The sequence below is a fragment of the Rhinolophus sinicus genome, chromosome 3, assembly GCF_057876585.1.
Source record: "Rhinolophus sinicus isolate RSI-liver-muscle chromosome 3, RSI-T2T, whole genome shotgun sequence".
NCBI lineage: Eukaryota > Metazoa > Chordata > Mammalia > Chiroptera > Rhinolophidae > Rhinolophus > Rhinolophus sinicus.
Window position 1 is genome coordinate 130,050,899 of NC_142503.1, and position 27,625 is coordinate 130,078,523.

At 38.9% G+C, this 27,625-nt stretch overlaps 1 protein-coding gene and 1 long non-coding RNA gene across 3 annotated transcripts; one reads left to right on the forward strand and one right to left on the reverse strand.

Annotated features, from left to right (window-relative positions):
* Positions 1–1,200: 1,200 nt before the first annotated feature.
* On the reverse strand, positions 1,201–21,658 carry LOC109435599 (uncharacterized). 2 transcript variants are annotated; one of them, XR_002135992.3, is made up of 3 exons: positions 21,537–21,656; positions 20,024–20,097; positions 1,201–1,289 (listed from the first exon to the last, which is right to left on the reverse strand). It is a non-coding gene; the product is annotated as an uncharacterized LOC109435599 (long non-coding RNA). The 2 variants fall into 2 exon arrangements; XR_012494800.2 differs by lacking the exon at positions 1,201–1,289 and adding an exon at positions 17,908–18,037 and having other exon boundaries at positions 21,537–21,658.
* On the forward strand, positions 21,600–26,174 carry OR5AU1 (olfactory receptor family 5 subfamily AU member 1). Its single transcript, XM_019713565.3, has 2 exons — positions 21,600–21,725; positions 23,097–26,174. Exon 2 carries the CDS (start codon positions 23,595–23,597, stop codon positions 24,528–24,530), a length of 936 nt encoding a protein of 311 aa, XP_019569124.3. The 5' UTR covers positions 21,600–21,725; positions 23,097–23,594; the 3' UTR covers positions 24,531–26,174.
* The last annotated feature ends 1,451 nt before the right edge of the window (positions 26,175–27,625 follow it).

Consider the following 27,625-nt stretch of genomic DNA (forward strand, 5'->3'; position numbering starts at 1 on the left):
AAAGCACATTGAAAATTGCCCAGCTAAGAGCTGAAATGCTGCTGCTTCATGCAACATGGCTGGGCTTTAGACGTGTAGCAAAAACAGAATACTGTCTCCCACCAATTTTCCTTACCTCCTCCTGGAGCACCCGGAACCCCTATTTTAAACCATTTCTTCTACCTCAAAATATATAAGCTTTCCAGATATCTTGTAAAAATCACTCTTGTCAGGACAGTACCTTTGATTACACAACTTTGGCCCTGCATCTTGCCACCTGCATGGCCCCTTAGAAGCACCTGCCAATGTGAGGTGTCCTAAAAAAGACTGCTCTTTGCCAAAAGAATTACTGTGAAAGGGGTTCAGCGACAAATTGAGTCACCTTTGCAGACACGCACAAGCCACGGTAATGAATTATCTGGTATGAATTTGGGATGAGTAGGAAAAAAGGTGAGCCTGCAAATCTACCTCTTCAAGGACTCCCGAAACTCCCACCCATTTCTATTTTGGTCCTTGGTTAATGGACCCATCCAGAATCCAAATCTTCCTTAATAGAACGTAAAGTTTGATGCCTTCCCCCCCCCCCCCCCCCCCCCCCCCCCCCCGGTTTTGTCCCTACCCTAAAGGATACTTGCTCCAGAGAGGTATGAGATGTTTCAAATCCCCTGTTGGCCCTGGTGGGGGAAATTCCGAACCAGAGGGCTTGTACCTTGATGGGGCCAGGAGCCAGCTGCCGGCCCAGTCTCACCCACCATATTTCCCTACTTGGAACCTGTGTTACCACTTTTTGTTAGTTTTCTCATCCAGCCAAACCTGCCCCTTCCCCAGATCTTGATGTGCCCTCTCCACAAGAGCTTTTCTGTGGCAGCAGCTAGGTCATTCCCCAAGGTGTAGGAGCCACTGGGGTTTAGTTGCCAGAAAGTGGACTTCGTAACTGCTGGAAATGCTGTGGCCTGCTCTGTCCTCGCCAAGTCCCCCTTCCTGGGCTCAGATGTTCCAGTTAAAGGTGTTCCAGCCCTGCCTTGGTCAGAGGGAGAAGCAGCCCGTGGAAGAAGCTGCTCTCCCCGGGAAGTCGAAAAGTATCCTCACCTTTTCACTGTTACATGACCGCCTCTGGAGACAGCCGGAGGGTTTGCTGTCAGTGTATTTCCTCTTACCTGGGCATATAACCCTGATGCATTCTTTTGAGGCCCAGCAACAACCTGGCTCCATAACCTTGACTCGACTACCGGTATCTCCCCCTCAGTCTGTGGATCAGGCACATGGCAGCACTCTGAAATGTATGACGACTTGTCCTCTTCAGCACCCACCTAAGTGTAAGGAAGCACATTTTGCTTCAAAATACTACACACACGCCTGCCTTTTTTTTGCATCTTAATGGGAATTTTCAATTCTGTCCTTTAGCAATGTTGTATTTAGCTCAGAATATCCCACACACGATTCAGTTGCAACATGGCCACACACCTTCTTTCCTAAGAAGAAATGTGCTAGTGAAACAAGATGGACAAACAAAATGCATTTTCCTGTATCTATCTGATATAAACGCGACTATTTGCTCAGATCAGAAATAAAGATAACACCATACTGTATAGCTACGATTAAAGCTCATGTGCATTCTAAATATCTGTTCAAGTGTTTTGTTTCTCTCCATCTTGACTGCCACCATTCCAGTCCAAGTTACCATCACCTCGCTCCTGGCTTACTGCAGTAGCCTCCTGTGTACCCACATCTACGGAGATCCTTTTTCAATCAATTTACACAACAGCCATAGTGATCCTTTCAAACATACATATATACATATATATATATATATATATGTATGTATATATCGTCATGGCATTTCTCGGCCTAAAACCCTTCTGCCCTTAGGATAATGACAAAACTGAACACAGCCATATTGGACTCTTTGTCCCCCTTACTCCCCATTCTCTCCCCCTCCACCGTTGCCCATATGATTTCCTAGTCAACTTTTATTCATCCTTAGAGTTGAGCTCAAGTGCCACTTCCTCCAGGAAGCCTCCCCTGTCTCTTAAGCAGTCTACTAGGCTCTCATAGAACCAGGAATCTTCTCTGGCACTAAGTAGTCACACATCAATTTGTGTGATTATTTGATTAATATGTTTTTCTTGTTAGAGTAGAACTCAATGAGAGCAGGAACCATATCTATTACTGGTCACCAGTTCATCCCAAGTGCTCAACATAGTGTCTGGAACATAAGCATATGTATGAATGAGAAAAGGACAGGAAGAAGTGGGGGAAGGTTAGCCCTGGGTGAGGCAGTCCTGGAAACCAGCCGCAGGCATGCCAAGGCTCAACTCATGCACCACACCTGGAGGAGTGTTGTAATGCCTGTGCCTGTCTCAAGGGGGTGCATTCTGACAGGTGAATGTCAGTGGCCCTGCTTGCACTGTAATGTAATTGCACAATTCTTTCTCACTGTCAGCCTCCAACAAATCCCTCAATAATCTGCGTCTGATGCCAAGGGTGAGAAAAAAGGGGCACTATCCGAAAAAGATGGATGTGCCCATTGCAATTCACCTGTCTTTCAATACATTTAAGTCCAGTTTTTCTTACAGAGCCCACTCTCCCCTTAGCAGCTAGCCTACCTCTCAACACCTGCATTCTTTAATTTTTAAAATTCAAATATACATATATACTATAAAATGCATATATTTCAAGCATACAGCCTGATGAAGATTTACAAAGTGAACATGCCTGTTTAAACACCACTCTACTCAGGATATGGAACATGACCGGCACCCCAGAAACCTTCATGCCCCCTCCAATCATCCCACTAGGTAACCACTACTCCTATCACCATAGGTAGGTTTTGTCTGCGTTTGCTCTCTATACAGGTGGGATAGTGTTGCACTGTTGAAGTTTGGGCTGTGCCTGAAACACTTGGATACAGCAGGATGGTTCCAGGAGACAGGAGTGAGGAAGTAGGAGGAGTGAGGCAGTTAAGGAGGAAAAGCCAATATAAGGGTTTGTTGTTGACACTGGGTATATCGTGTTTCCCAGAATTGTCTGAAGAAGGGGAGAACAGGAGGCTGGGATATTATCTACTTGCTCCTGCTCCCCATTGACTGAGGGACGCCACAAGATGAACTTCCCTACGGTTCTGGGCTGTAACTGATTTTACGAGGCTCCAAGCAGCACTGAAAGACATTTAGATTGTTTTCAGTTCGTAATAATACTATGAACATTCTTGTGCATGTCTTTTGAGAACACACGTACAATTTCTGTTAGGTATACAGTCAGATGGAATTATTGGGTAATAGGGTATGTGTATATTAAGCTTTAATAGACATTGCCACACACTTCCCCAAAGCAATTGTACTAACGTGTATTTTCACTAGCTGTAAATGAAATTTGAAGTTACTCCACATCTTTGCCAGCACTATTTTCAGTCCTTTTAATTTTAGGTTTTTTAATGGGTGTGTAGTGGTATCTCATTTTATGTTTATTTTCTTTTTGGTAAACTTTTTATTGCAGTATAGTTTACATACTGAAAAGTACACAAATCATGTGTGCAGCTGTTACTTTTCACACACGAACATGCAAAAAACAGCAAGAAATCCAGAACTGGAAAATCACCGGCGCTACGGAAGCCCCATGCATGTATATGCCCTCTTTCCACCGCTATATCACCGTACTAACCACATCTGTTATCCTGACACAATAGATTGTTTCGGCCTGTTTTTTAACTTCAAATAAATGGAATATTACGTAGTTTTTTTGTGTCTGGCTTCTTTGATTCAACATTGTACAAGTCATATCTATTGTTGCATGTTGTAGTTTGTTCATTCATACTGTTGTATAGTATTATATTGTATAAATAGACTGCAATTTATTCATTCTGTGAATAGGCATTTGTACTTTTCAGTTTTGACTATCATTAATAAACCTGCGATGAACATTCTAGAGCATGTCTTTTTTTGAACATACGTATCTATTTCTGCTGTGTATAAAAACTAAGAATTAAATTCCTGGGATATAGAGTATTACCCTACACCTACCTATTTTCTCTCTTAATTTTACGCATTCTGGTAGGTGTGTAGTGGTGTCACACACACACAAATTATTTGCTTTTTTTCAAAAAATAAGCTTTTAATGTTGGAATAATGTTAGATTTACAGAAAAGGTGCAAGGACAGTGCAGAGAGCTCCTTGTATACCCATCGTCCAGTTTCCCCTAATGTTAACATCTTGACACTATCATGGTACATTTGTCAAAACTGAGAAACCATCACTAGTACGTTACTATTAAACTCCATACCTTATTTTGATTTCACCAATTTTTGCGTGTGTGTGTGTGTGTGTGTGTGTGTGTGTGTAGCTCTGCACATTTTTATCACGTATAAAATTTATGTAACCACCACCACAATATACAGAACTGTTCCATTGCCACAAAGGAACCCTTGTACTACGTCACACCACAGCCCACATCCTCCTACTACCATCCCTAACCCCTGGAAATCAGTATCATTTTGCCATTTCAAGAAGTTATATAAATGGCATCATACAGTATGTAACCTTTTGAGAATGCCCCCTCAGCCCCACAGCATAATGCCCTTGAATTCCATCCAAGTTGTTACATGTATCAATAGTATGTTCCTTTTTATTGCTGCGGATGTACCAGTTTAACGATTCATCTGTTGAAAGACAAGACGTTTGTGTTGTTTCTAGTTTGGGGTATTAGAAATAAAGCTGCTCTATTTCTCTATCAGTTTTTGTGGGCAGAAGTTTTCCATTTCTCTGGATAAATGCCCATGAGTGTGGTGACTGGTGAGTATATTAAATATATGTTTAGTTTTATAAGGAACTACCAGATTGTTTCCCAGAGTTGCTGTAATTATTTTACATTCCCACCAACTATGTATAAGAGATCCAGTTTCTCCACATTCTTGCCAGGGTTTGGGATTGCCTCTAGTTTTTATTTTCACTTTTCTAATAGGTATGTAGTGATTTTCTGTTTTGTTTTGTTTTTGTAGTTTTTGAGTTTTTGTTTGCTTGTTTGCACTTCCCTAAGGGCTAGTGATGTTGGCCATCTTTTCATTTGCTTATCTGCCATTTATCGTCTTTTGTGAATGTCTGTTCATACCTTTTGTCCATTTTATAATTGGATTCTTTTTAAACTGTTGAACTTTGAGAATTCTTTATATATATATTCTAGACACAGTTCCTTTGTCAGATGGTTTACAAATATTTTCCTCTAGTCTGTAGCTTGTCTTTTCATCTTAACAGAACCTTTTGTAGAGCAAAAGTTTTTAATTTTGATGAAGTCCAGATTATCATTTTTTTCTTTTATGGATTAAGCTTTTAGTGTTACTTCTAAGAACTCACCAAGACCTAGGTCCTGACAATTTTCTCCACTTTTCTCTAAAAAATTTTATAGTTTTACATTTAAATCTATGATCCATTTAAAGTTATTTTTGTGTGTGTAAGATTTCAGGCTTAAATTGATGGGGCTTTTTGTTTTTTGTTTTTATCTATGGATGTTCAATGGCTCTAGCACCGTTTGCCATAAAGACTAATCTTCCTGTACTGAATTGCTTTGGTATTTCTATCAAAAATCAATTGAGTATATTTGTATGGGTCTGTTTCTGGGTTCTCTATTTTGTGCCATTGAGCAATGTATTTATCCATGTGTCCATACCATACTGTTGTTAACTGTAGCTATATAAAAACTTTTAATGGGTAGAATGATTTCTTCCACTTTATTCTTTTATCTTTTCAAATTTGTTTTAGTTATTTCCTTTGAATTTCCTTATAAATTTTAGAATATACTTCTCTATATGTAAAAAAATTTACTTGGATTGTGATACGAAACATGTTAATTTGGTTAACTGTCCAGTTGGTACAAATTCATAATGAATAATCCCTCTGATAACAAAAAAGGTTAGCAACATTGTTGCAATAATTTCGTGAACTTAATTGTCAGAACAGGTATGTCTATTCAAGTCTCTGTTTTTATTTCTTTTGGGTATATACTTCAAAGTGGAATTACTGGATTGTATGGTAATTCTATGTTTCATTTTTTTTTCATGTTTATTGGGGAATATTGGGGAACAGTTGTGTCTCTCCAGGGCCCATCAGCTCCAAGTTGTCCTTCAATCTAGTTGTGGAGGGTGCAGCTCAGCTCCAAGTCCAGTCGCAGTTTTCAGTCTTTAGTTGCAGGGGGCGCAGCCCACCGTCCCATGCGGGAAGTTGAACCAGCAACCTTGTTGTTGAGAGCTCACACTCTAACCAACTGAGCCATCCAGCTGCCCCAGTGTTTAATTTTTTGAGGAATTGCCGTACCATTTTCCATGGTGACTGCACCATTTTTAATTTCCACCAGCAGTGCACAAAGGTTCAAATTTCTCCACATCCTCAACACTTACTTTATTTCTTCTTCTTCTCCTCCTCCTCCTTCTTTTTTGATAGTAATCATCCTATTAAATGTGAAGTGCTATTTCAGTGTGGTTTTGATTTGTATTTTCCTACCTGTGCTTATTGGCCATTTGTATATCTTCTTTGGAGTAATGTCTATTCAAGTCCTTTGCCCATTTTTCAATTGGGTTGTTTGTTGTATTGTTGAGTTATGAGAGTTCTTTATATATTCTGGATATCAGTTCTTTATGAGCTACATGATTTTGAAATATTTTCTCCCATTTTGTGGGTTGTGTTTTCACTCTGTCCATAGTATTCATTCCATAGTGTTTTTTTAAAGATTTTTTAAATTAAAGTTTATTGGGGTGACAATTGTTAGCAAAGTTACATAGATTTAAGGTGTACAATTCTGCAATACATCATCTATATATCACATTGTGTGTTCACCACCCAGAGTCAGTTCTCTTTCTCTCACCATATATTTGATCCCTTTTACCCTCATCTACCACACCCCCTCCCTCCTCATCCTCTGGTAACCACTGAACTATTGTCTGTGTCTATGAGTTTCATTTCTTCATTTGTTTGTCTTGTTCTTTTGTTGTTTTCAGTTTTATATACCACATATTAGTGAAATCATATGGTTCTCTCCCTTTTCTGTCTGACTTATTTCGCTTACAATTATAATCTCAAGATCCATCCATGTTGTCGCAAATGGCACTGTTTCGTTTCTTCTTATGACAGAATAGTATTCCATTGTGTATATATACCACAACTTCTTTATCCATTCATCTATCGAAGGGCACTTTGGTTGTTTCCATGTCTTGGCCACCGTAAACAAAGCTGCAATGAACATCAGAGCACATATATCTTTATGGATAAATGTTTTCAGATTTTTTGGGTAGATACCCAAGAGAGGGATTGCTGGGTCTTTTTAAAAAGATTTTTTATTACAATACAGCTAACATACAATATTATATTAGTTTCAGGTGTGCATCATTACATCATTGTTATTCAGCAGTACCCACCTAGCTCTACACAGTGTTATTACCACATTATTGATTTTATTCCCTATGCTAAAGAAGTGATCACCATGATAAGTCCAGCAACCATCTGACCTTGTACCACACTATCACAATATTATTGGTCTTCCCCCCCCTTTTTATAATTTTCAATTACAGTTGACATCTAGCATTATTTTGTATTAGTTTCAAGTGTACAGCATAGTGGTTAAACATTTATATAATTTAAGAAGTGATCCCCCTAACTAGTACCACCTGGCACTATGCATAGTTTTTACCATATTATTGATCAGATTCCCTATACTTTACATCCCCAAGACTATTTTGTAACTACCAATTTGTACTTCTTAATACCTTCACCTTGCCCCCAACCCCATTCCCATCTATTACCCTGATAGATCTAATACCTATCTGGTATCACACATAGTTATAATATTGACTATATTCCTTATGCTATACCTTACATCCCCATGACTACTATGAAACAACCAACTTGTACTTCTTAATCTCTACCCCTTTTTACTCATCCCTAAGCCCCTCCCATCTTAAAGAAGTCCCTCTAAGATTCCTTGTAATACTGCTTTGGTGATGATGAACTCCTTCAGCTTTTTCTTGTCTGGGAAGCTCTTTATCTGTCCTTCAATTCTAAATGATAGGTTTGCTGGGTAGAGTTGTAGGTCCTTGCTTTTCATCACTTTAAATATTTCCTGTCAATCCCTTCTGGCCTGCAAAGTTTCTGTTGAGAAATCAGCTGACATTCTTATGTGGGCTCCCTTGTAGGTAACTAACTGCTTTTCTTTTGCTGCTTTTAAGATTCTCTTTTCATCTTTAACCTTTGGCATTTTAATTATGATGTGTCTAGGTGTTGGCCTCTTTGGGTTCATCTTCTTTGGGATTCTCTGCACTTCCTGGGTTTGTATATCTATTTCCTTCATCAGGTTAGGGAAGTTTTCTGTCATTGTTTCCTCAAATAGGTTTTCAATTCCTTGCTCTCTCTCTTCTCCTTCTGGTACCCCTATAATGCAAATTTTCGTGTGCTTGATATTGTCCACAGGCCCCTTAAATTTTCTTCAGTTTTTTAGATTCTGTTTTCTTTTTGCTGCTCTGGTTAGGCGTTTTCTGCTACCTTATTTTCTGCATCACTGGTTCAGTCCTCTGCTTCATCTAATCTACTGTTGATTCCCTATAATATAATCTTCATTTCTGTTATTGTATTCTTTATTTCTAACTGATTCTTTTTCATGTTTTCTATCTCCACTTTTATGTTTCCTGTCTCTTTGTTAAGGTCTCCCTGAGATCAGTGAGCATTTTTATAACCAGTGTTTGGAACTCTGTATCTGAAAGACTGCTTGTGTCCATTTTGTTTAGTTTTTTATTTTTCCTGGAGCTTTGTTCTGTTCTTTTATTTGAGACATGTTTTTTTTTGTCTCCCCATTTGGGCTGCCTCCCTGTGTTTGTTTCTGTGTATTAGGTAGGGCTTCTATGTCTTCTGGTCTTAGTAGAATGGCCTTATACTGTGGGGCTCAGTGGCATAGTTTTTCTGGTCACCTGAGACACACACTCCAGGTGTATCTCTTGTGTGGGTTGTGTGTGCCCTCCTCTTGTAATTGAGCCTTGGTTGATAATTGCCCATCAATGTGAGGGACTGACACTTGGGCTCACTGGTTATAAGGACTGACCTTGACTACAGTGGATGAGTTGTTGTGCAGGGGCTGACCCTACAGAGCAGGTTCAGCCTCAGCAGTACTCTGGTGCCTGCCCAGTCCACCTCTGGGGTGTGTTGTACTTGGAAGTCCCTGGGTGATGCTCCAGCTCGTTTTGAAGGTGACCACTGGTGGCACCAACCCCAGGACCACCTTGGAGGGGATCCACCATAGGTCATTTTCAGCCAAGCCCATGCCCCACCAGGGGACACCTGGCAGAAGCCGCAAAGAAATCTGCAGATGGCTGTCACCTGTGCTGTGCTTGGATTTGCCTTGAGAGGCCAAGCCATGAATCAAGGCTGGCTGCCGCTAGTGCTGGCTTAGGGCTGCCCAATCGAGGCACAGGACATGCTCAAGCCAAATGCTGCTTGTCTGGGTTCCACGAACATTTGGGAGACCCTAGGAAAGTCTGCAGCTTGAGCTAAGGCAGGTGGTTTGTACAAAAAAGCCACTGGAGGCAGCGTGGGTGTGCCCAAAATTGCCATGGCATGGTGAACAAACAACAGAGACAAAATTGCCATGGCATGGCAGCCACCTGTGTCCACACACTGGGAAGGGGGAGGGCTCAACAAATAAAGAATGGCCTCTGCCAGCGCCTCCCTCCAGGAGAAAGCTTACTCTCCATTCCTGGTCCCAAGTCAGACAATTCCGTTCACCACCATATGTTCCTGCTGCCTTTCCAACTGCTGCCCCAGCGCTGGAGCTCAGAGCAAGTTATTCTATTGGTGAGTAAGTACATGTGCAGTCCCTTTAAGAAAAGCGCCTGGGAGTGCAGCCACCCTCCATCTCATTCAGTTACAATCTGCTGTTTTTCACAACTAGAAATTATGGGGACTTCTCTCCCCAGCACTGGAACCCTGGGAAGGGATGGGGCTGGGACCTCTCACTCCTCTGGGAGGTGGCGGGGACCTCCACAGCCAAAATTTCCTTCCCAACCTATAATGGACACATGTAGGTGTGGGACCAGCCCATTCCGGGTCTCTGACCTTCCTACCAGTCTGGAGGTGGCTTCTTCTGCAAGTCCTTAGTTGAAAGGCTTCAGTTCAGCTTGATTTTAGGTGATTCTCAATAATGGTTGTTTTGTAGATTAGTCGTAATTTTTATGTGGTTGTGAGAAGGTAAACACAGCGTTTACCTACTGTGCCATCCTGGTATTCAGACTCGGATAGTCTCTTCTATAATGTTTTTTAGTGTATCTCTTTTTATAGTTGTTTTTAGTGGTTATTCTAGATATTACATTATACATACAAAACTGATCAGTCTCTTGCTTTTGTTTTACCACTTTGAGTGAAATTTTGAGAATTATCTTTACCGTCCTCCATAATAAAATATTTTAAATATTTCTTCTGCTTAAATAGAGAAGTCCATCAGACAGTTTTATTTTTGCTTCAACTATCAAACAGAATCTTTAAGCAACTCAGGAAGAGGATAGTGTATTATGTTTAACCATTGTCCTTTTTTCATTACTAACATTCCAAAATTTCTTCCTTTATTATTTTCCTTCCATTTCAAGAACTTCCTTTAGCCATTCTTTTAGGGTAAGCTAGTGGTCAAAAATACTCAATTTTTCTTCATTTGAAATGTCTTTATTTAACTTTCCTTCCTGAAGAATATTTTCCCTGTATTGAAATTCCAGTTGACCAACATTTCAGCATTTGAAAAATGTACCATTTCTTTCTGGCCTCCATAATTTCTCATGAGAAGTCCTCTGTCATTTGAATTGTTATTCCTCTGTAGTTAATACATTTTTTCTCTCTTGCTGCTTTCAAAATATTTTCTTCATTTTCAGTTTTCAGAAATTTGATTATAATGTTCTGGGTATGGATTTATCTGGACTCATGTTGCTAGGTATTTGATAAGCCTCTTGAATCTGTAGGTTTATACCTGTCATCAAATTTAGGGGAAATTAAGCCATTATTTAAAAAAATTTTTTTTTTCATTCCCACCCTGTTTCTGTTATTCTTCTGGGACTCTGATCATACAAATGTTAGATCTTTTGTTATTGTCTCACAAGTACCTGAGAATTTTTTTCAGTTTCTTTTCTCCCTGTTCATTGTCCAAATAAGGTAATTTCTGTTCTTCTATAGAATATTCTATTCACATATTCTTTCTTCTGTCATCTCTATTATACTATTTGGTCCATCCAGTAAGTTCTAAATTTCAGTTACTGTTTTTTTGAGTTGTAAAATTTCAATTTGGTTCTTATTTATATCTTCTACTTCTTTGCTGAGATTTTCTATTCTTTCAGCTGTTTTAAACACACTTATAATTGCTCATTGAAACATTTTTATGATGGCTGCTTTAAATTCTTTGTAGTTTCTCATTACTATTGTGATTTCTTGGGTTACGTAGAGGTCTATTGCTTAATTTCTTAAGTCTTTTATTTAGTTTCTAAGCAGGATTTTATAGTTATCTTTTGTTGATTTACAGCTCAATCCCACAGCATTCAGAGAATATACTCTGCACAATTTTAATCCTTTGAAATTTGTTGAAACTCACTTTATTGGCAGGCATAGGTTTTATTTTGGCAAATATATATGCTTGAAAAGAATGTGTATTCTATGGTCTTTGGATACAATATTTTATATATGTCAGTTTGATTAGTTGCTTGTTCATATCCTTTATGTCCTTGCAAATTTTTTGTCAGATTGTCCTATCATTTACCAAGAGAGATGTGTTAAAATCTCCAACTGTGATTCTAATTTTATCTATTTCTCCTTTATGTTCTGTCATGTTTTACTATATACATATGTGTGTGTGTGTGTGTGTATATATATATATATATATATACATATATATATATATATATATATATATATATATATATATATATATATGGTTATATGGTTGTGTTATTAAATGCATATTATTTTAGGATTTTTACTTCCTCCTATTGTATTTGCCCTTTCATCATTATGAAATGACCCTTGCTTCTAGTAATGATCTTTCACTTAATGTACTTTAACTAATATTAATACAGCTAAATCAGCTTTTTTTTAAATTAAAGTATGCATGGTATATATATTTTTCATTCTCTTACTTTCAACTTTTCCTTGTCCTTATATTTTAGATGCAGTTTACACAGGAAATGCAAGATAAGTGTTTGATTCTTTGCCTTTATTTATCAGTTTTCAAGATATTGAATTGATTCCCTTTTATCTTCCAAATCTGACTCTGTTATCCAACCCCCAGTGACCCTCACCAGCCCAGAATAGGGTTGACCTGGGTAACCATTAGAATATTGTGAAAATAATCGTATGTGCTTTCTGAGACTCCCAAGGTCTTAAAATATATTGTGGCTTCCTCCCTGCACTGTTTTTGTTCACTTCCTGTTAAGGAGGCCATCATCATGTTATGAAGATGCTCCCTCTATGGGGAGATCCATATGTAGAAGAACTGTGACCTCCAGCTAACGGTTAGCATCAATACCAGCCATATGAGTGAATTATTTTGTGAGCAGATCCTCCAAGCCTTCAATTGACAGCAGCCCCAGTTGACATCTTAATTGTAATTCCATGAGATAGTCAATGTCTTCCAAATTTCTTGCCTCCCCCAAAATTGTGGGAAATATTATATATTTCATATTCTTTTAAACTGCTAAATTTTAGGGCAATTTGTCACATGGCAATAGATAATTAATATAGATTCTGGTCCATGGAAGTGAGATGTTGCCTTAGCAAAACCCTAAAAAGTTGGTGTGGCTTTGACAATGGGAGGAAGCTGGAAGAACTTTGAGGAAAGAACAAGTGAAAACCTAAAAGATCTTGAAGAGACTTAGCAAAATTCTGACAGCCTTTGAGAAGGTTGCCAGTTTTGATTTAAAGAAACATGAGGAAAGTGATTTTGGAAATTGGAGAAAAGGGAGTCTTTCTTCCATAGTGGCAGAAAGTTTAGCAACACTGTTGCCTGCAATAATGTAGAAGATGGAAACTGTACCTAATGGGGGATCTATTTAAGGAATTTTCAGGAAGGGTGTTGAAAGTGCTGCCTAATTCCTCCTAGCGTCTTAGAGTAAAATGTGAGAAGAGAGAGATAAGCTATAGGAAGGATTGTTCAACAAGAAGAAGCAAGAATTCTTAGGTCAGAAAATTCCAAGCCTCATGGAAGTATATACTATGCTCATGGGTTGGAACAATTAACATTGTTAAAATGTCCATACTACCCAAAACAACCTATAGATTCAGTACAATCCCTATTAAAATACTAATGGCATTTTTCACAGAACTAGAATAAGTAATCCTAAAATTTACATGGAACCACTAAAGACCCTGAATAGGCACAGCAATCTTGAGAAAGAACAAAGTTAGAGTTATCATGCTACCTGATGTCAAACTATACTACAGTCTATAATAATCAAAACACAATGATACTGGCATAAAAACAGTCACACAGATTAATGGAACAGAATAGAGAGCCCAGAAATAAACCCACACCTATACAATCAATTAATGTATAACAAAGGAGGCAAGATTATAGAATGGGGTAAAGACAGTCTATTCGATAAATGGTGTTGGAAAAACTGGACAGATACATGCAAAAAAAACCCAACAAACCTGGACCACCTCCTTACACCCTATACAGGAATAAAGTCAAAATGGATTAAGGACTTAAATGTAAGACCCCAAATCAGAAAACTCCTAGAAGAAAACATAGGTAGTATACTCTCAGACATTACCCTTAGTATTATTATTAATAATAATAATAATTAGTAATAATAATAGCTTTACTGATATATTTCCTCAGACCTGGGAAATAAAAGAAAAAATAAACAAATGGGTCTGCATCAAACTAAAAAGTTTTTTGCACAGCAAAGGAAACCATCCACAAAACAAGGACAGCCTGCTGAATGGGAGAAGATATTCACCAATGATACATCTGTTAAGGGGTTAATATCCAAAATTTATAAATAACTCATACAATTCAACACCAAAGAAAACCAAACAATCCAATTGAAAAATGGGCAGAGAGATTAAAAGGACAACAACTTGATTTGGAAAAAAATATAAAAAGTCCTGGAAGTACACACTCTTCCCCAATAAAGTCCTATTCTCCTTCCCCAATAAAATCTTAAAAAAAAAAAAAAAAAAAAATGGGCAGAGGACCTGAATAGACATTTCTCCAAAGAGGACATACAGATGGCCAATAGACATATGAAAAGATGCTCAAAGTCCCTAATCATCAGAGAAATGCAAATTAAAACCACAAAGAGATATCAGCTCATACCTAGCAGAATGCTATCATCAATAAATCAACAAACAACAAGTATTGGTGAGGATGCAGGAAAAAGAAAACCCTCGTGCATTGTTGGTGGGATTGCAAATTGGTGCAACCACTATGGAAAACAGTATGTAGTTTCCTCAAAAAACTAAAAATAGAACTACCTCATTGCCCAGCAATTCCACTTCGGGATATTTATTCAAAGAAATCCAAAACACTAATTCGAAAAGATATATGCACTCCTATGTTTATTGCAGTGCTATTCACAATAGCCAAGATATGGAAGCAACCTAAGTGCCCATCAATAAACAATTGGATAAAGAAGAAGTGGTACACATTTAAATGGAATATTACTCAGACATAAAAAAGAATGAAATCTTGCCATTTGCAACAACATGGATGGACCTAGAGGGTATTATGCTAAGTAAAATAAGTCAGAGAAAGACAAATACTATATATCTCACTTATATGTGGAATATAAAGAACAAAAGAACAAACAAAACAGAAACAGACTCATAAATACAGAGAACAAACTGATAGTTGCCAGATGGGATGGGGGCTGGGGATCTGGGTGAAACATGTGAAGGGATTAAGAACTACAAATTGGTAGTTACAAAATAATCACGGGGATGTAAAATACAGCATAGGGAGTATAGTCAATAATATTGTAATAACTATGTATAGTGCCAGGTGGTTACGGACTAATTGAGGGGATCACTTTATAAATTGTGTAGCTGTCTAGCCACTGTGCTGTACACCTGAAATTAATATAAGATAATATTGAATGTCAACTGCAATTGAAAGAAAGAAAGAAAGAAAGAGAGAGAGAGAGAGAGAGAGAGAGAGAGAGAGAGAGAGAGAGAGAGAGAAAGAAAGAAAGAAAGAAAGAAAGAAAGAAAGAAAGAAAGAAAGAAAGAAAGAAAGAAAGAAAGAAAGAAAGAAAGGAAGAAAGAAAGAAAGTTCCCAGCCTTTTCAAATAGCAAATAAAGCTAATGCTAACAAATGGCAAGTGGGAAAGATCAAATTTAGGGAATTCTCAGGAAAACATTGTCTAAAGATGAAACTGAGGGTAACAACTTTTGTTAAGACCTTAGAAATATCCAAGATGGTGCCTCAAAGAATAGTTCAGTGGGGCCAGCCTGTTGGCTCAGTTGGTTAGAGCACTGTGCTCATCAAACATCACAAGTTCGATTCCCACATGGGCCAGTGAACTGCGCCCTCCACAACTGGACTGAAAACAATGACTTGGAACTGATGGGTCCTGGAAAGACACACTGTTCCCCGTTATACCCCAATAATAATAAAAAAAGGAATAGTTCAGTCAAACAGTAGGATTCTAGGAAGCTTAAGAGTATAATCCCTTAGCAGTCTCAGCAGAGGCTTAAAGTACAGAGTTGTCTCAAAGAGAGGTCTTAAAATGATTTTTGTCTAGTGGGAAAATCCTAATAAGATTCATAGAAGATCATGAAAATGGCAGAACCACCACAAGCTTGAACTGTAAGACAGCAGAAAATGAAAGGAAGTGTGTCGACCCCTAAACTTCTTCAGACAGGAAGCAAGCTGAAACGACTACTCAGCTACAAACACAGGCTAGCTTTCATATAAAATGAAGGATAAGTTCAGTGGGCAAAACCATGATCTCAGAGGTAGAGCCAAGAGCCACAGAGAATTATTCCCAGGACTTGAATCCTAATCAAAGAATTGGCAACAAGTATCCTACTAGATTTCAAAATTTCTACAACTCAGTGACTCTTGTGTGCCTGCTTTCCCCTTCCTCTCATTTTTCCCCATAGTGTTTATCTTATACCTATCCCGGCATTATATGTGTGCATATAGAAGCTAGATGTAACTTGTGTGTTTAGCTCACCAGTTTTATGGCTGAGAGAAACTGTACTCTAGAAACTCTATGTAAGCAAGCATACCTGATGAGCTTCATCAATACCTGTACCTGTACCTGCTTTAGATGATGTAATTATGGCCCTTGAGTGGATGTTGCAATGGGATGTGACTTTGGGGGGATCTTGGGAGGGGATGAGTATATTTTGCATATAAGGTGGATGTAAATCAGTGAGTGCCAGGGTGCAGACTATGATAGCCCCAAAGATTCTCACCTCCTGGTATTAATGCCCTTGTGTAGTCCACTCCCACAGTGAGGGACTGACCTGTGTAACCAATAGGTTATTGCAGAAATTACAGTATGTCACTTTCACAAAGTATAAGATAATAAACTTTATTGGTTTAAATTGCTAAATTTGGGGATAATTTGTTGTGTGGTGAAGGGAACCAAAGTTTTGCCACCCTGAGGCTGCCTTTTTGGGGTATTGATTTTAAGCTATTTATTAAGAAACAAAAGACTCAGAAAGAATCTTTGACCTTTCCTTTCCTGCCCAAGAAATTCAGACAGAAAAACTTCCTTCCGGAGGGAAATCTTAGGATGTTCTTAGCCTGAATAGCTTAATTTGAATTAAGTATGGTAAATAAGAGGGCTTTAGGCAGGAGCCTGTTAGCTAGATACCCCATGTCCCATTGTTTCTGAGTTGCCTAGCAAGAATTTCCCTGCCCTGTGTGTTCTGTTCTTCCTCAACTACCTGTAAATGGCCCATTCTCACTTCAGAAATCCAATACCCTGTTTCACCCCCTTTTCTCCTTTGTCCAAAATGTCATATATACCCAATGTTGCCTCACTGTCTTAGGAATTTTCATGCTCATCTGAATTCCCTATGCACCTGCATTAAAAATTAGATTTCCTTCTGTTAATCTCTCTCTGTTAATTTGATTATTAGCCCAACTAGAAGAACTTAGAAGGTGGGAGGAAAAGTATAATTGTTTTTAGCAACCATAGTCGCAATAGATAATTAATGCAATTAATTTATTTAAATCTCATTATGAACTCATGGATTTAATCATATTTTATAGACTTTGTTAAATCAAATATGATTGTTAAATATGAAAGATAGTTACTAATAGAGAGGAATCAGTAAAAGGAAAAAAATGTTCATTGAAAAGCTAAGAAAACTTAATGCAAAAAGAAACAGCAATAGCATCAGAGAGTGGGGGAAGGAAACAAATTATAAAAAGTATGATAAATGGAAAAATCAAAGTGAGATGTAAAAATAAATTTAATACATCAGAAAGCCCCAAAATTACAAAAAGAAGAAGATGAGGAAGGAAGGGGAGGAGGAGGAGGACAAGAAGAAGAAGAAGAAAAAGGAAAAAGAGAAAAAAAAAACACAACCAAAATCTTACCTATATAAAAACAGAGATCCTTTGATTGATTAAAAGAGAAAATTCCAGATATATGCTGTTTACAAAAGCCAAACTTTGAGTGTTGGTTCCCAAAGTGACTTTAATGTGAAACAAGCTAACAGACAGAAATAAAGGACACAAATTCTAGTACAAGAAATAAAGGATATGAGGAATTAACTGAATAAAGATAGTTCCTTCATAGAGAAGACACAGCAGCATGTTATCAATGTAACAATTATACTTGCCTTTCAAGTCTCCACAAAGGCATTCAGCTGCCTGTTATTATACCTTCTGACTGGGGTAAGTATCCTATCTCATCCTTCTCAAAGTTGCCATTCATGAGTTTTGCTTGATTTCTGCCTAATCCATGCCAGTTCTTCTGATAAAGCCCCAAAACATTCTGGAATGTTTACTGTGTGACAAGATACATCTGAAATCAATTTTCCAGGCATGTCATTATGCTAGAAGACCCAGATTTCAGGCCTGCTTGGGAAACATTCTGCAAACAGAATGGCAAAGAAAAGTTGAAAATGAAAGGTTAACAATAAAGAGATGGGAAAAGAGACACAATGCTAAAAGTAATAAAAATAAAGCTGTAATGGCATTCACATCAGACAAAATGTATTTCAGAGCAAAAAACATCAGCAATCATTTTATAATGATAAGTGGGTAAATTTATCAAGAGGACTGATAAGAAAAAATATTCTGATTCTAATAAAATTAAAATTACAGCAGCCAGAGACTGAAAGACAGAACAGTTAGCCAGCCTGTTAATAGCTGTGGACCAGCTCTGACAAAAGACTGCTCACATCCTGTATGTCTGTTGGAATTCAGGATTAACTTCCAGGTGGCTATTTCCATGATTCTCCAACAGAGAGAATAGCGCCACAGAACCCCAGGAGCCTCTGCTTATTATTTATGCTTGAGCTTTAGGTTCTCCGGTGCACCCATCCCAGAACTAGCCCAGTTTCACCTTCTCCCATCCCCTTTTGAAGCAGCATAGGGACTTGGGCCTGAAGGAACGCCAGCCAGATGGCCAGGAGGAATGCCAGATAAGCTGATCACAAAAATGCGACCGCCCCATCACTCCCTGCACAAAAGTGCAAAAGTAGCTTATTATTATCTCCCTTCTAACTGCCTACTTCCTTGCAGATGTGGAAACCACTGTTCCGCATGCACAGGTGATCAACTTTTGACCGCTATGCGACCTTCCTGGGGTGGCGATAATGAGCAGTCCGCCATCTTGCCCCCACCACACAGGAGCGAACATAGTGACCAGATGATGTAACGAGTAAAGAAAGGCTGCCGCTTTCAAAAAGCTTACTGTGTTCAAAAAGCCTGCCCTTTGGCACAGCTCACTTTGTCCCTAGCTTGTAAAAGCAGCCAAGCAGAGCCAGTCCCGGAGCCAGTTCAGAGGACCTTTCTTTCCTCTGTGATACCGACTTTGTGCTTAAATATAAACTTCATAAAATTTGTCTGGGGTTTCCTCTTGTTTTCTGTCTTGGGGAACCCAACAACCCTAACGCTGGTAACACTTTGTCTATAGCTAATGTAAATCTTTTCACAACTGCTTACCGCTTTCTCCCCCCTACTTGATGTATAAAAATACTTGCAAAACTCTGGGATGACGTTATCTTTTCTACCTAGCCATGCTGCTGGTGGTTTAGATTCCATGCCCAGACATGCCCTTTTTTTTTTTTTTTTTCCGCTAGCAATGGTTTAATAAACCCTTTCTTTTAAAAAGACTTTCAACCATGGAAGTTAGAATTTTTCTGTTTAACAGGACATAACAATCTTAAATGTTTATGTACCTAATAGCAGAACTTCAAAATACATGGAGCAAAAACTGAAGAACTGCAAGGAGAAACAAACAAATTCACAATTACAACTAGAGATTTTAATATACTCCCCTTTCAATGCTTGATAGAACAAGTGGAGAGAACATTAGAAAGGATATAGTAGACGTGAACAACACTATCAAGCAACTTGACCTAATTGACAATTATAGACCACGCCATGTGATAACAGCAGAATATACATTCTTTTCAAGTGGACATGGAATATTCACTAAGATAGACAATATACTGGGCCATAAAACAAGTCTAATAACTTCGACTTGAATAGCATTCAAGTCATACAAAGTATGTTCTCTGACCACATGCTATTAAATTAGAAATCAATAACAGAAAGATCTTTAGAAAATCTCCAAATACAGAGGGTGCCCCAAAAATGTATACACATCTTGGAAAGGAAAAAAAACTATTAAAATTGTAATATTCAATATGTACCAACAACAAAAGATGAATCCAAGTTACGTTTGACTTCTGCAATTACAAGAGGTGCTCAAAGTGGTTACCATCAGCATCCAGACTCTTCTGATTACGGTGAACTACTTACCGCTTGAGCAACATTGACCAAAGTGGCCACTTGTATACATTTTTTTGACCCCCCCCACCCCCGGGTATTTGGAAATGAAATCACATACCTCTAATTCTATTATGATCTTGATGGGCTGTGAGGTCCTCAGCTGTAATCTAGATCATAGTGTGCATTGGGTAACTGGCAAAGAAGAAAAAAACTATAAAAACTTGGTTTTCCTGAGTAGAGGAAATACAGATGATAATCACCTAAGAGTTAAGTTTGGAGTTAAGGTGGAACATTCCTTTGTGACTAATGATCAGCATATTGGCAGGGATCTGGTGTGACCCATTCCCTTCACGCCAAGTTTCCCAATTACCTGATTCACTCTTGGAGATGGTAATAACTTTTCAAACACATTAATGGGTCTACATGGGGCCAATTATTCTTACCTCCTCACCTGCCTCCATTGATGAGCAAACACATCATCCTTCCCAGCTGTGAGCTGATGGGCTGCCCAGGGGAAAAGATGACTCTGGGGTGTCTCCTGCCAGTACAGATTAGTTGTGAGGACGTCTCAGTGAGTGAGGCTGCCTCACTCCCCTCACCACGTGAGAGGTTAAAGTCAGTAGCAGGCTCTGATCCCCAGACTCAGTCTATGGACCCCCAGAGCAACAGCTCTGCCATCAAGTAATGTGCTGTGCTGGAATGAAATGGTTTGCTTAAGAACATCTCAAGCAACTTTGAAGGAGGAAATTATCTGGTATTTGATTACCATCGGGTAATACTCAGATTTCTGGAAATTGTTAACTATTGATACATATTCTGGAAGAAAGAGAATGTCCAGGACAACCATCCCACCCAAAGGCTGATTTTTCACGACATGCAGAATTCTAGCAAGTTAGAAGAGGATATTGATCTTTGGCTCAGGAAGATCTGTGTGCTCCTGAAAGTACCCCAAGATTGAGTGTTTCTCAAAATGTGGTTCAGAGATCACCTGCTTCAGAATTGCCATAAATTTGGGCCCAGTTCTAGACCTATTGGAATAAATTTTCTGAGGTTGGGATCTGGAATTTGCACATATAACAAGCTTCTCCAGTGAAACTTGGATGGGGCACCAGATGTTTAAGAACCACTGTTTGGGATCACTGTTGCTCAGAGAGACACTGGCTGCTTCCTCTGGCTGTGTACTCTCCGTATGTGACCCAGTCTGTATTCCAGGGAGGAGGTGAAGAGGCAGGTATAAATAAAGCCCCTTGCCTACTTCTCCGTCATCTACAGTCCCCAGGCATCTGTTCTCATACCTAGACACTCCACTCCCCAATCAATTTCAACATAAGAACACCCTTACATTTTCTTCCAAGTTTTCACTCACAGGTACAAACCGCAGCCAACAGAAATAGTAGTTATTTCAGCATCCTTTGAAAAACTGTCAGAGATATCAATTTCTTTACAATTTTTTGTTTTACTGTCTATATTCTGAATAATTTTGAATTTAGCGCAGATTGGAGAAGATAGATGAGAGGAAAGGGGAGGAGAAGGGAAAGATTGGATGTAAAGCAAGTAATAAGTCTGGCGGCTCAGATCAACTGTGCACTGTATTACCCACCACCCTATCTTATCCCATCCCACTTCCATACCTCATCGTACATTATCTTGAGCATTGGTCACATTCCTTCTTTTCTCTGCTTTTGTCCATCTTTTCATCAGAGAGACACTTGCAGACCTGTTACCCACACTGGAACAGTCTATTGAGGAAATGACGTGAAATTGAGTCTCAAGAAGTTCTACTCCACTCTTAACAATTTCTCAACCTCCTTGAAGTTCCAGTAAGTTACCTTATACTAGGATTTTTACAGTCATTTCTTTGAAGTGCTTGTAATTTGCCTTGAAGCTAAGTTGGCTTTTGACACCATTGGGGCCAGTGATATTTGCAACCCAAATCTAGAACTGCCCACATTTCTGCAATAATGGGGTTTATTATAAATGAGCAGCCTTTGGATTAAGAATGGCTGAATGTTACATCTCATGGAAATCAAATCACAGAGTTATGCTCCGTGTGCTCTACAGAAGTTACCAATGTCCTGTGTTCAAATTTGCACTCATATTTTGAGGGCCTCTATTTTATTAGGGCATATCACCTCTTTGGGCATTACAATGTTGTTTTTCTTGTCACCCTTCAGTGTTCTAGCAAAAGCCACAGTGCTTTCATTACCTACTTGACAGCTAAATTTAGTTATCCATATGTCTAGAGTCTTCCCCTGCCCTGGCAGTTTGCTGGTTCTGGAAGCTCTGCCAGTGGGACAAACTAACATCTTTGTTCAATACACCTTTTTCTTCTCTGGAATCCTCCCAACACTTTTCACAGCTGTGTTATTCATTCAGTCTCAGGACAGGAAGAGGCGGCTCACTTTTGCCCTTTTCCATTCTACCCCAATCACACCTGCTAACTTCAAAGTCTTCATAACTGAGGGTCCTCACCAAAGAGCACAGTGTATTTAATCAACTCCAGAACCAAGGAGTAATTAAGGAACTTGGATGGCAGAGCAGCCAATGAAGCAGAGGAGAGTGTGGTGTTTAGATGATGCAGTCACAACCTTGTTCATACTCTGAATAGAAAAGGCGTTTTTACAAAGTCCCAGTCTTGGGGCGGATCTGTTCCTTCCCCTCTGGCCCTAGTAGCCTTTGGGTCCAGAGTGATTCTACTCAATGGAAATGACCGGTGCTTTCCTGAAGAGAGGGTGGCCCTTTCCCCTTGGCTGATGCTCCTGAGTGCAAGGTCAGTTTGCTCTTTGTAGCCCTACTCCATCCCCATATCTCCACCTCCCCAGCCCTCATTACACTTAGAAACTACAGCAGTGCTGGGCTTGTGCCAATTTCACAGAGGCAACTTTATTGCTGAGCCAATGAAACAACTTCAACTCCTCTGGAACATTCAGGATTCTCTGAAGGCCCATTTAGTCACTCTTGCTTAGTACATGTGTGTCTGTCTATATTGTTTGACGGTAGGTTGCTTGCCAAATTTTGTTGTTTCATGTTATTGATCATATTTAGTCTACCTCCCTAATGAGAATAATCAAAGCTAACATTCTTTGAAATTTCTCAATGTGCCAGGTTTTGTTCAAGTGCTTTACATGGATTAACTCATTGAATTTTTACAACAATCTTTTGAGAGTAATGCTATTATCTCTATTTTACAGATGAGGAAACTGAAACTCAGAAAAGTCAAGTAACATTCCCAACCAGTTAGTGGCAAGGTCCTGTCTTGGGATCTTGGCAGCCTGACACCAGAGCCTGTGTGTTTCAACATGAAATATACCATCTTTAGAATATAAGCTTCCTGAGGTCAGACACTCTTGAATTTCTCACAGGGGGAACACAGAGCTAAGCATATAGAAAACTGTCAATACATATTTTATAAGGAACTGTTTCATTATTTAGAATCCCTGAGTGACCAAATTGTGTATATTTCTTTTATATTTTCCATTGCTGCTCAAGTAATGCTTCCTAACTAACCAACCAACCAAGTAGGCAAGACCTTCTCCATCATAGAGTTCCATCTACAAAACCAGACTTCCTCAGTAAGACCGATCTTCAGAAGGCGGTCCTCAGCAGAACTAAACCCAGGGAGAGCCCCCAGGTGTTCCACTTCATCTACTGTGGTCTCCTTTTTCCACACCGCAGAGCCCTGGAGAAATATGGAAGGAGCAAACCTGAGCCAAGGGATTGAGTTTGAGCTCTTGGGCTTCACCAGTGACCTCCAGCTCCAGATACTGCTCTTTGTCGTGTTCCTGGGCCTGTACACCATCACTGTGTTGGGGAATCTGATCATGTTCTTTCTGATCCACGTGAGTGCTGCCCTGCACACTCCCATGTACTCCCTCCTGAAGAGCCTCTCCTTCTTGGATTTCTGCTACTCCTCCACGGTTGTCCCTCAGACACTGGTGCACTTCTTGGCTCATAGGAAAGTAATCTCCTATCTTGGTTGCATGGCTCAGTTGTTCTTCTATGCAGGTTTCGCCACCAGTGAGGGCTATCTCCTTGCTGCCATGGCCTATGACCGCTATGCTGCTATTTGTAACCCCCTGCTCTACCCCATCACCATGTCTCCTGGGGTCTGTACCTCTCTGATTGTGGGCTCCTACAGTGCAGGATTCCTCAATTCTCTTATCCACACAAGCTGTATCTTCAGTCTGAAATTCTGTGGTGCTCACGTGGTCATCCACTTCTTCTGTGATGGACCACCCATCCTGTCTCTGTCTTGCGTGGACACCTCGCTGTGTGAGATCCTACTCTTCATTTTTGCTGGCTTCAACCTTTTGAGCTGCACCCTCAGCATCTTGGTCTCCTACCTCTTAATTCTCATCACCATCCTGAGAATGAACTCAGCCCAGGGCAGGCTCAAGGCCTTTTCCACCTGTGCTTCCCACCTCACTGCTGTGTGCCTCTTCTATGGCACAACACTTTTTATGTACCTGCGTCCCAGGTCCAGCTACGCCCTGGCCCAAGACCGTATGGTTGCAGTGATCTACACGGTGGTGATCCCAGTGCTGAACCCCCTCGTCTACTCTTTGAGAAACAAGGATGTGAAGGAAGCTTTAAGAAAGATTTGGGGCAGGAAAATAATGGAATGACTTCAACTCACACCACATATCTTTAGGAAGCCAAGGGACATTTACCTTCTTGTGGTGCTAACCTAAGCACATTTCTATGCTCACCCTGTGAACAGTGGGCATGCTCTCTGGTGTGCAGGTGCTTCTGCATCAACCAGCTGACCTGCTGCAGAAAGAGTTGGTGGTGTCATAGAGATTAGAAAGAAGTGAGAAGGAGTGTCTGCTTGTTGCATAATTGGACCCATTGGCAAGAGTTAGTCATCGTTTTGTTCAGATGCTTCATTCATATCTCCACATTTGTGAATATTTTGTTCTATTACTAGAAACTGACATTTATATGCTTCATAATAAAGTCTCCCCTTAACTAACTTGAAAACCTTGGCTACTTGGGGAAATCCTCTCCAATCTTCATAATCTACTCTTTGTGAAAAAACTGACCCATTGGCTTAAAATTTTTTTTATTATCTAATTATTTGAATGATACTGTAAAAACAACTTCAAAAGTTCACATGATGTTTTGTTGTCTTTTTTGACTTTTTCCTGGGCAAATAGCCACTTGGTCACTTTCAAGCTGGATAAACTTGGGCAAATTATTTAACTTTTCTGAGTTACAGATATTTCATTTTTTAATTGGTGTGTTTTCAATTAAGAATTCAGTTAGATATTGCAGGTAAATCATTCAGTATGCAATAATCATTCATACGATCCCTTACCTTTTCCTTTATTCCAATGCCCCTAAGTTCTCACGAAGTGAGAGAAGAGGACATTTTCTGCCTCAAAGACTTGTCCCTGGTAGTGTTCTGTTCATGGGATTTTGTAAGTTGTGATTGAATGAAATGAAACATTTTTAAATAAGAAGAATCATGTAAAGGGAACTCAAACAAGCATGATATTCCTGGGCTCTCTGTCCTCATTGATAAACTTGAGGAAAATAAAGCAGGCATGCTTGGCTAGTCCCACCTGCCCCGGCTCAGTGCATTCATGACGGTCAGCCAAGTCTGCCTAACTCTGGAATTTAGTTTCATAAAGACCTTTTCCCCACGGATACAAGCCAGGTACTCTATTCTAGCCTTTAACAGTAACGCAACTGATATTTTTTCTCTCTGTCTGGTTATGTTTTATTCTTCTTCTAAGTTCTTCAGAATCAGGAGGGGAAGAATGGTGCTATATATTGACGCACTCACACAAAGATCCAGATACTAAATTTGTTCCTGAATTTTAATGGAAATTTCTCCTTTTACCATAAAGTTTACTGTTAGCCTTTAATGAATAATGTTGATCATATTTAAGTACAGTGATTTCCTTTTGGTGCTAATTAGAGATTTTATTAGTGGCAGTGTAGTACAGTTGATAAGATTGGGGGCTCTCGAGCCACACTAGCCTGGTTCGAGTCCTGGCTCCATCATTTCCTGTATGTATGACATTATTTGACCTCTCTGAATTTCAGTTTTCTCTTTTGTAAAATAGGGATAATAATAATTGTAGCAATACAGTTGTTGCTAGGAGAATTAAATAAGGCAATGCATGCAAAGCACTTGGAACAAATGTTTGGCACATAGTAAGCACTTAATAAACATCAGTTGTTATTACCAGAAGTGGCTGCTGACTTTTATCAAATGCCTTTTCAATAACTCTTGATATAATCATGTGATCTTCCTCCTTTATTATGTTCCCATGGTAAATTGAAGACATAGATTTCCTAATGTTAAACCACTTTGTTTCCTGGAGTCTTACTTGATCATGAAATGGTTTTCTTTTAATAGACTATTGATTTGAAAAGACTTTATTTAGAGTTTTGGTGTCTGTATTCAAAGAAAAAGTTGGTCTATAGTCTTTTTGCATTATCTTTATTGTTCTATAGTATTAAAATAGTTTTATCAAATGTATTCTTCTTTTCCTATAGTGTAGAATAATTTAAATAAGATAGAAATATCTATTCTTTTAAAATGCTGCAAAACCAGCTGAGATTGATGCCTTTTTAAAATGTAGACCTTTAACTACCTTTCCAATTTCTCATAATTCTTGGTTTCATTTCAGTTTTTCCCCTGCTTATTAAGGCAAATTAATCACTTATGTTTTTCTCAAAAAAATTATTTCCTTCTTCTAGATTTTCAAATTTGTTGCCATGAGTTGCACAAAATATTCTCTTACAATTTTTGTATTTGTTCTCTGGGTCAGCACCATCTACCCTGCTGCTGACTCCTCTAGGTGTCTCCAGATAGTTTGTTCCACTTATAGGGCAATGTAAAAAACATCCTCTTCCATAAAATGAGAGAAATAGATTAAACGGTCTGTAAGGGCCTTCTGGATTCCAACATCTTATAAGATGAGCATTTGAAGAAAGGCAATGTGGAGGAATGATTCAACATATACTGAAGTGCGAGACTGCCTAGATTCTAGCCCCACCTTCACTCACTGGCTACGTAACCATCTTTTCCCTCTCTGTGCTATAGTTTTTTTTAATCTGTGAAATAGGGATAACAATAAAATCTATCTCTTGTACGGAACTGAAAATTAAATGACATAATATCTAAAACAGTGCCTGGCACATAGTAACTCTTTCATATAAGCTACTTTTAAACTTATGAGTTGTTTTTTATTTATGGAATTTTTCATTTAATATTTTTGGGCCGTGGGTAACTGAAACCACAGAAAGCCAAATCGCAGCTAAGGGAGGGTCTATTGCACTAAATCCATCCTAACTGCTATTTAACTGTATTAATACCACACCAATGTAAAAATATTTTAAAACATACACATTTAACTTTATTTATCGCTGTTTATTTAAAGCTTGATTTTATAGAATACAAAAGCCTTTTTTTCTTTAAGTGTGTTTTTCCGGGACCCATCAGCTCCAAGTCAAGTAGTTGTTTCAATCTAGTTGTGGAGGGTGCAGCCTACAGTGGCCCATGTGGGGACAGAACCAACAACCTTGTCGTTAAGAGCACCGCACTCTAACCAACTGAGCTAACCAGCCACCCTCTAAAAGGACATTTTTAAGAGTTCTGTGCCACAGGAATTTAAACAGTAAAAATAGCAATAGCTTTATAGGTTTAAGTTATATAAAGTAAAATCAAATAATTGAAAATTTTTTCAATATGGAAACTATACAAATG

Excerpts from the sequence above, each read along its gene's own strand:
- OR5AU1 (XM_019713565.3), top strand. The coding sequence starts at position 23,595 with ATGGAAGGAGCAAACCTGAGCCAAGGGATTGAGTTTGAGCTCTTGGGC.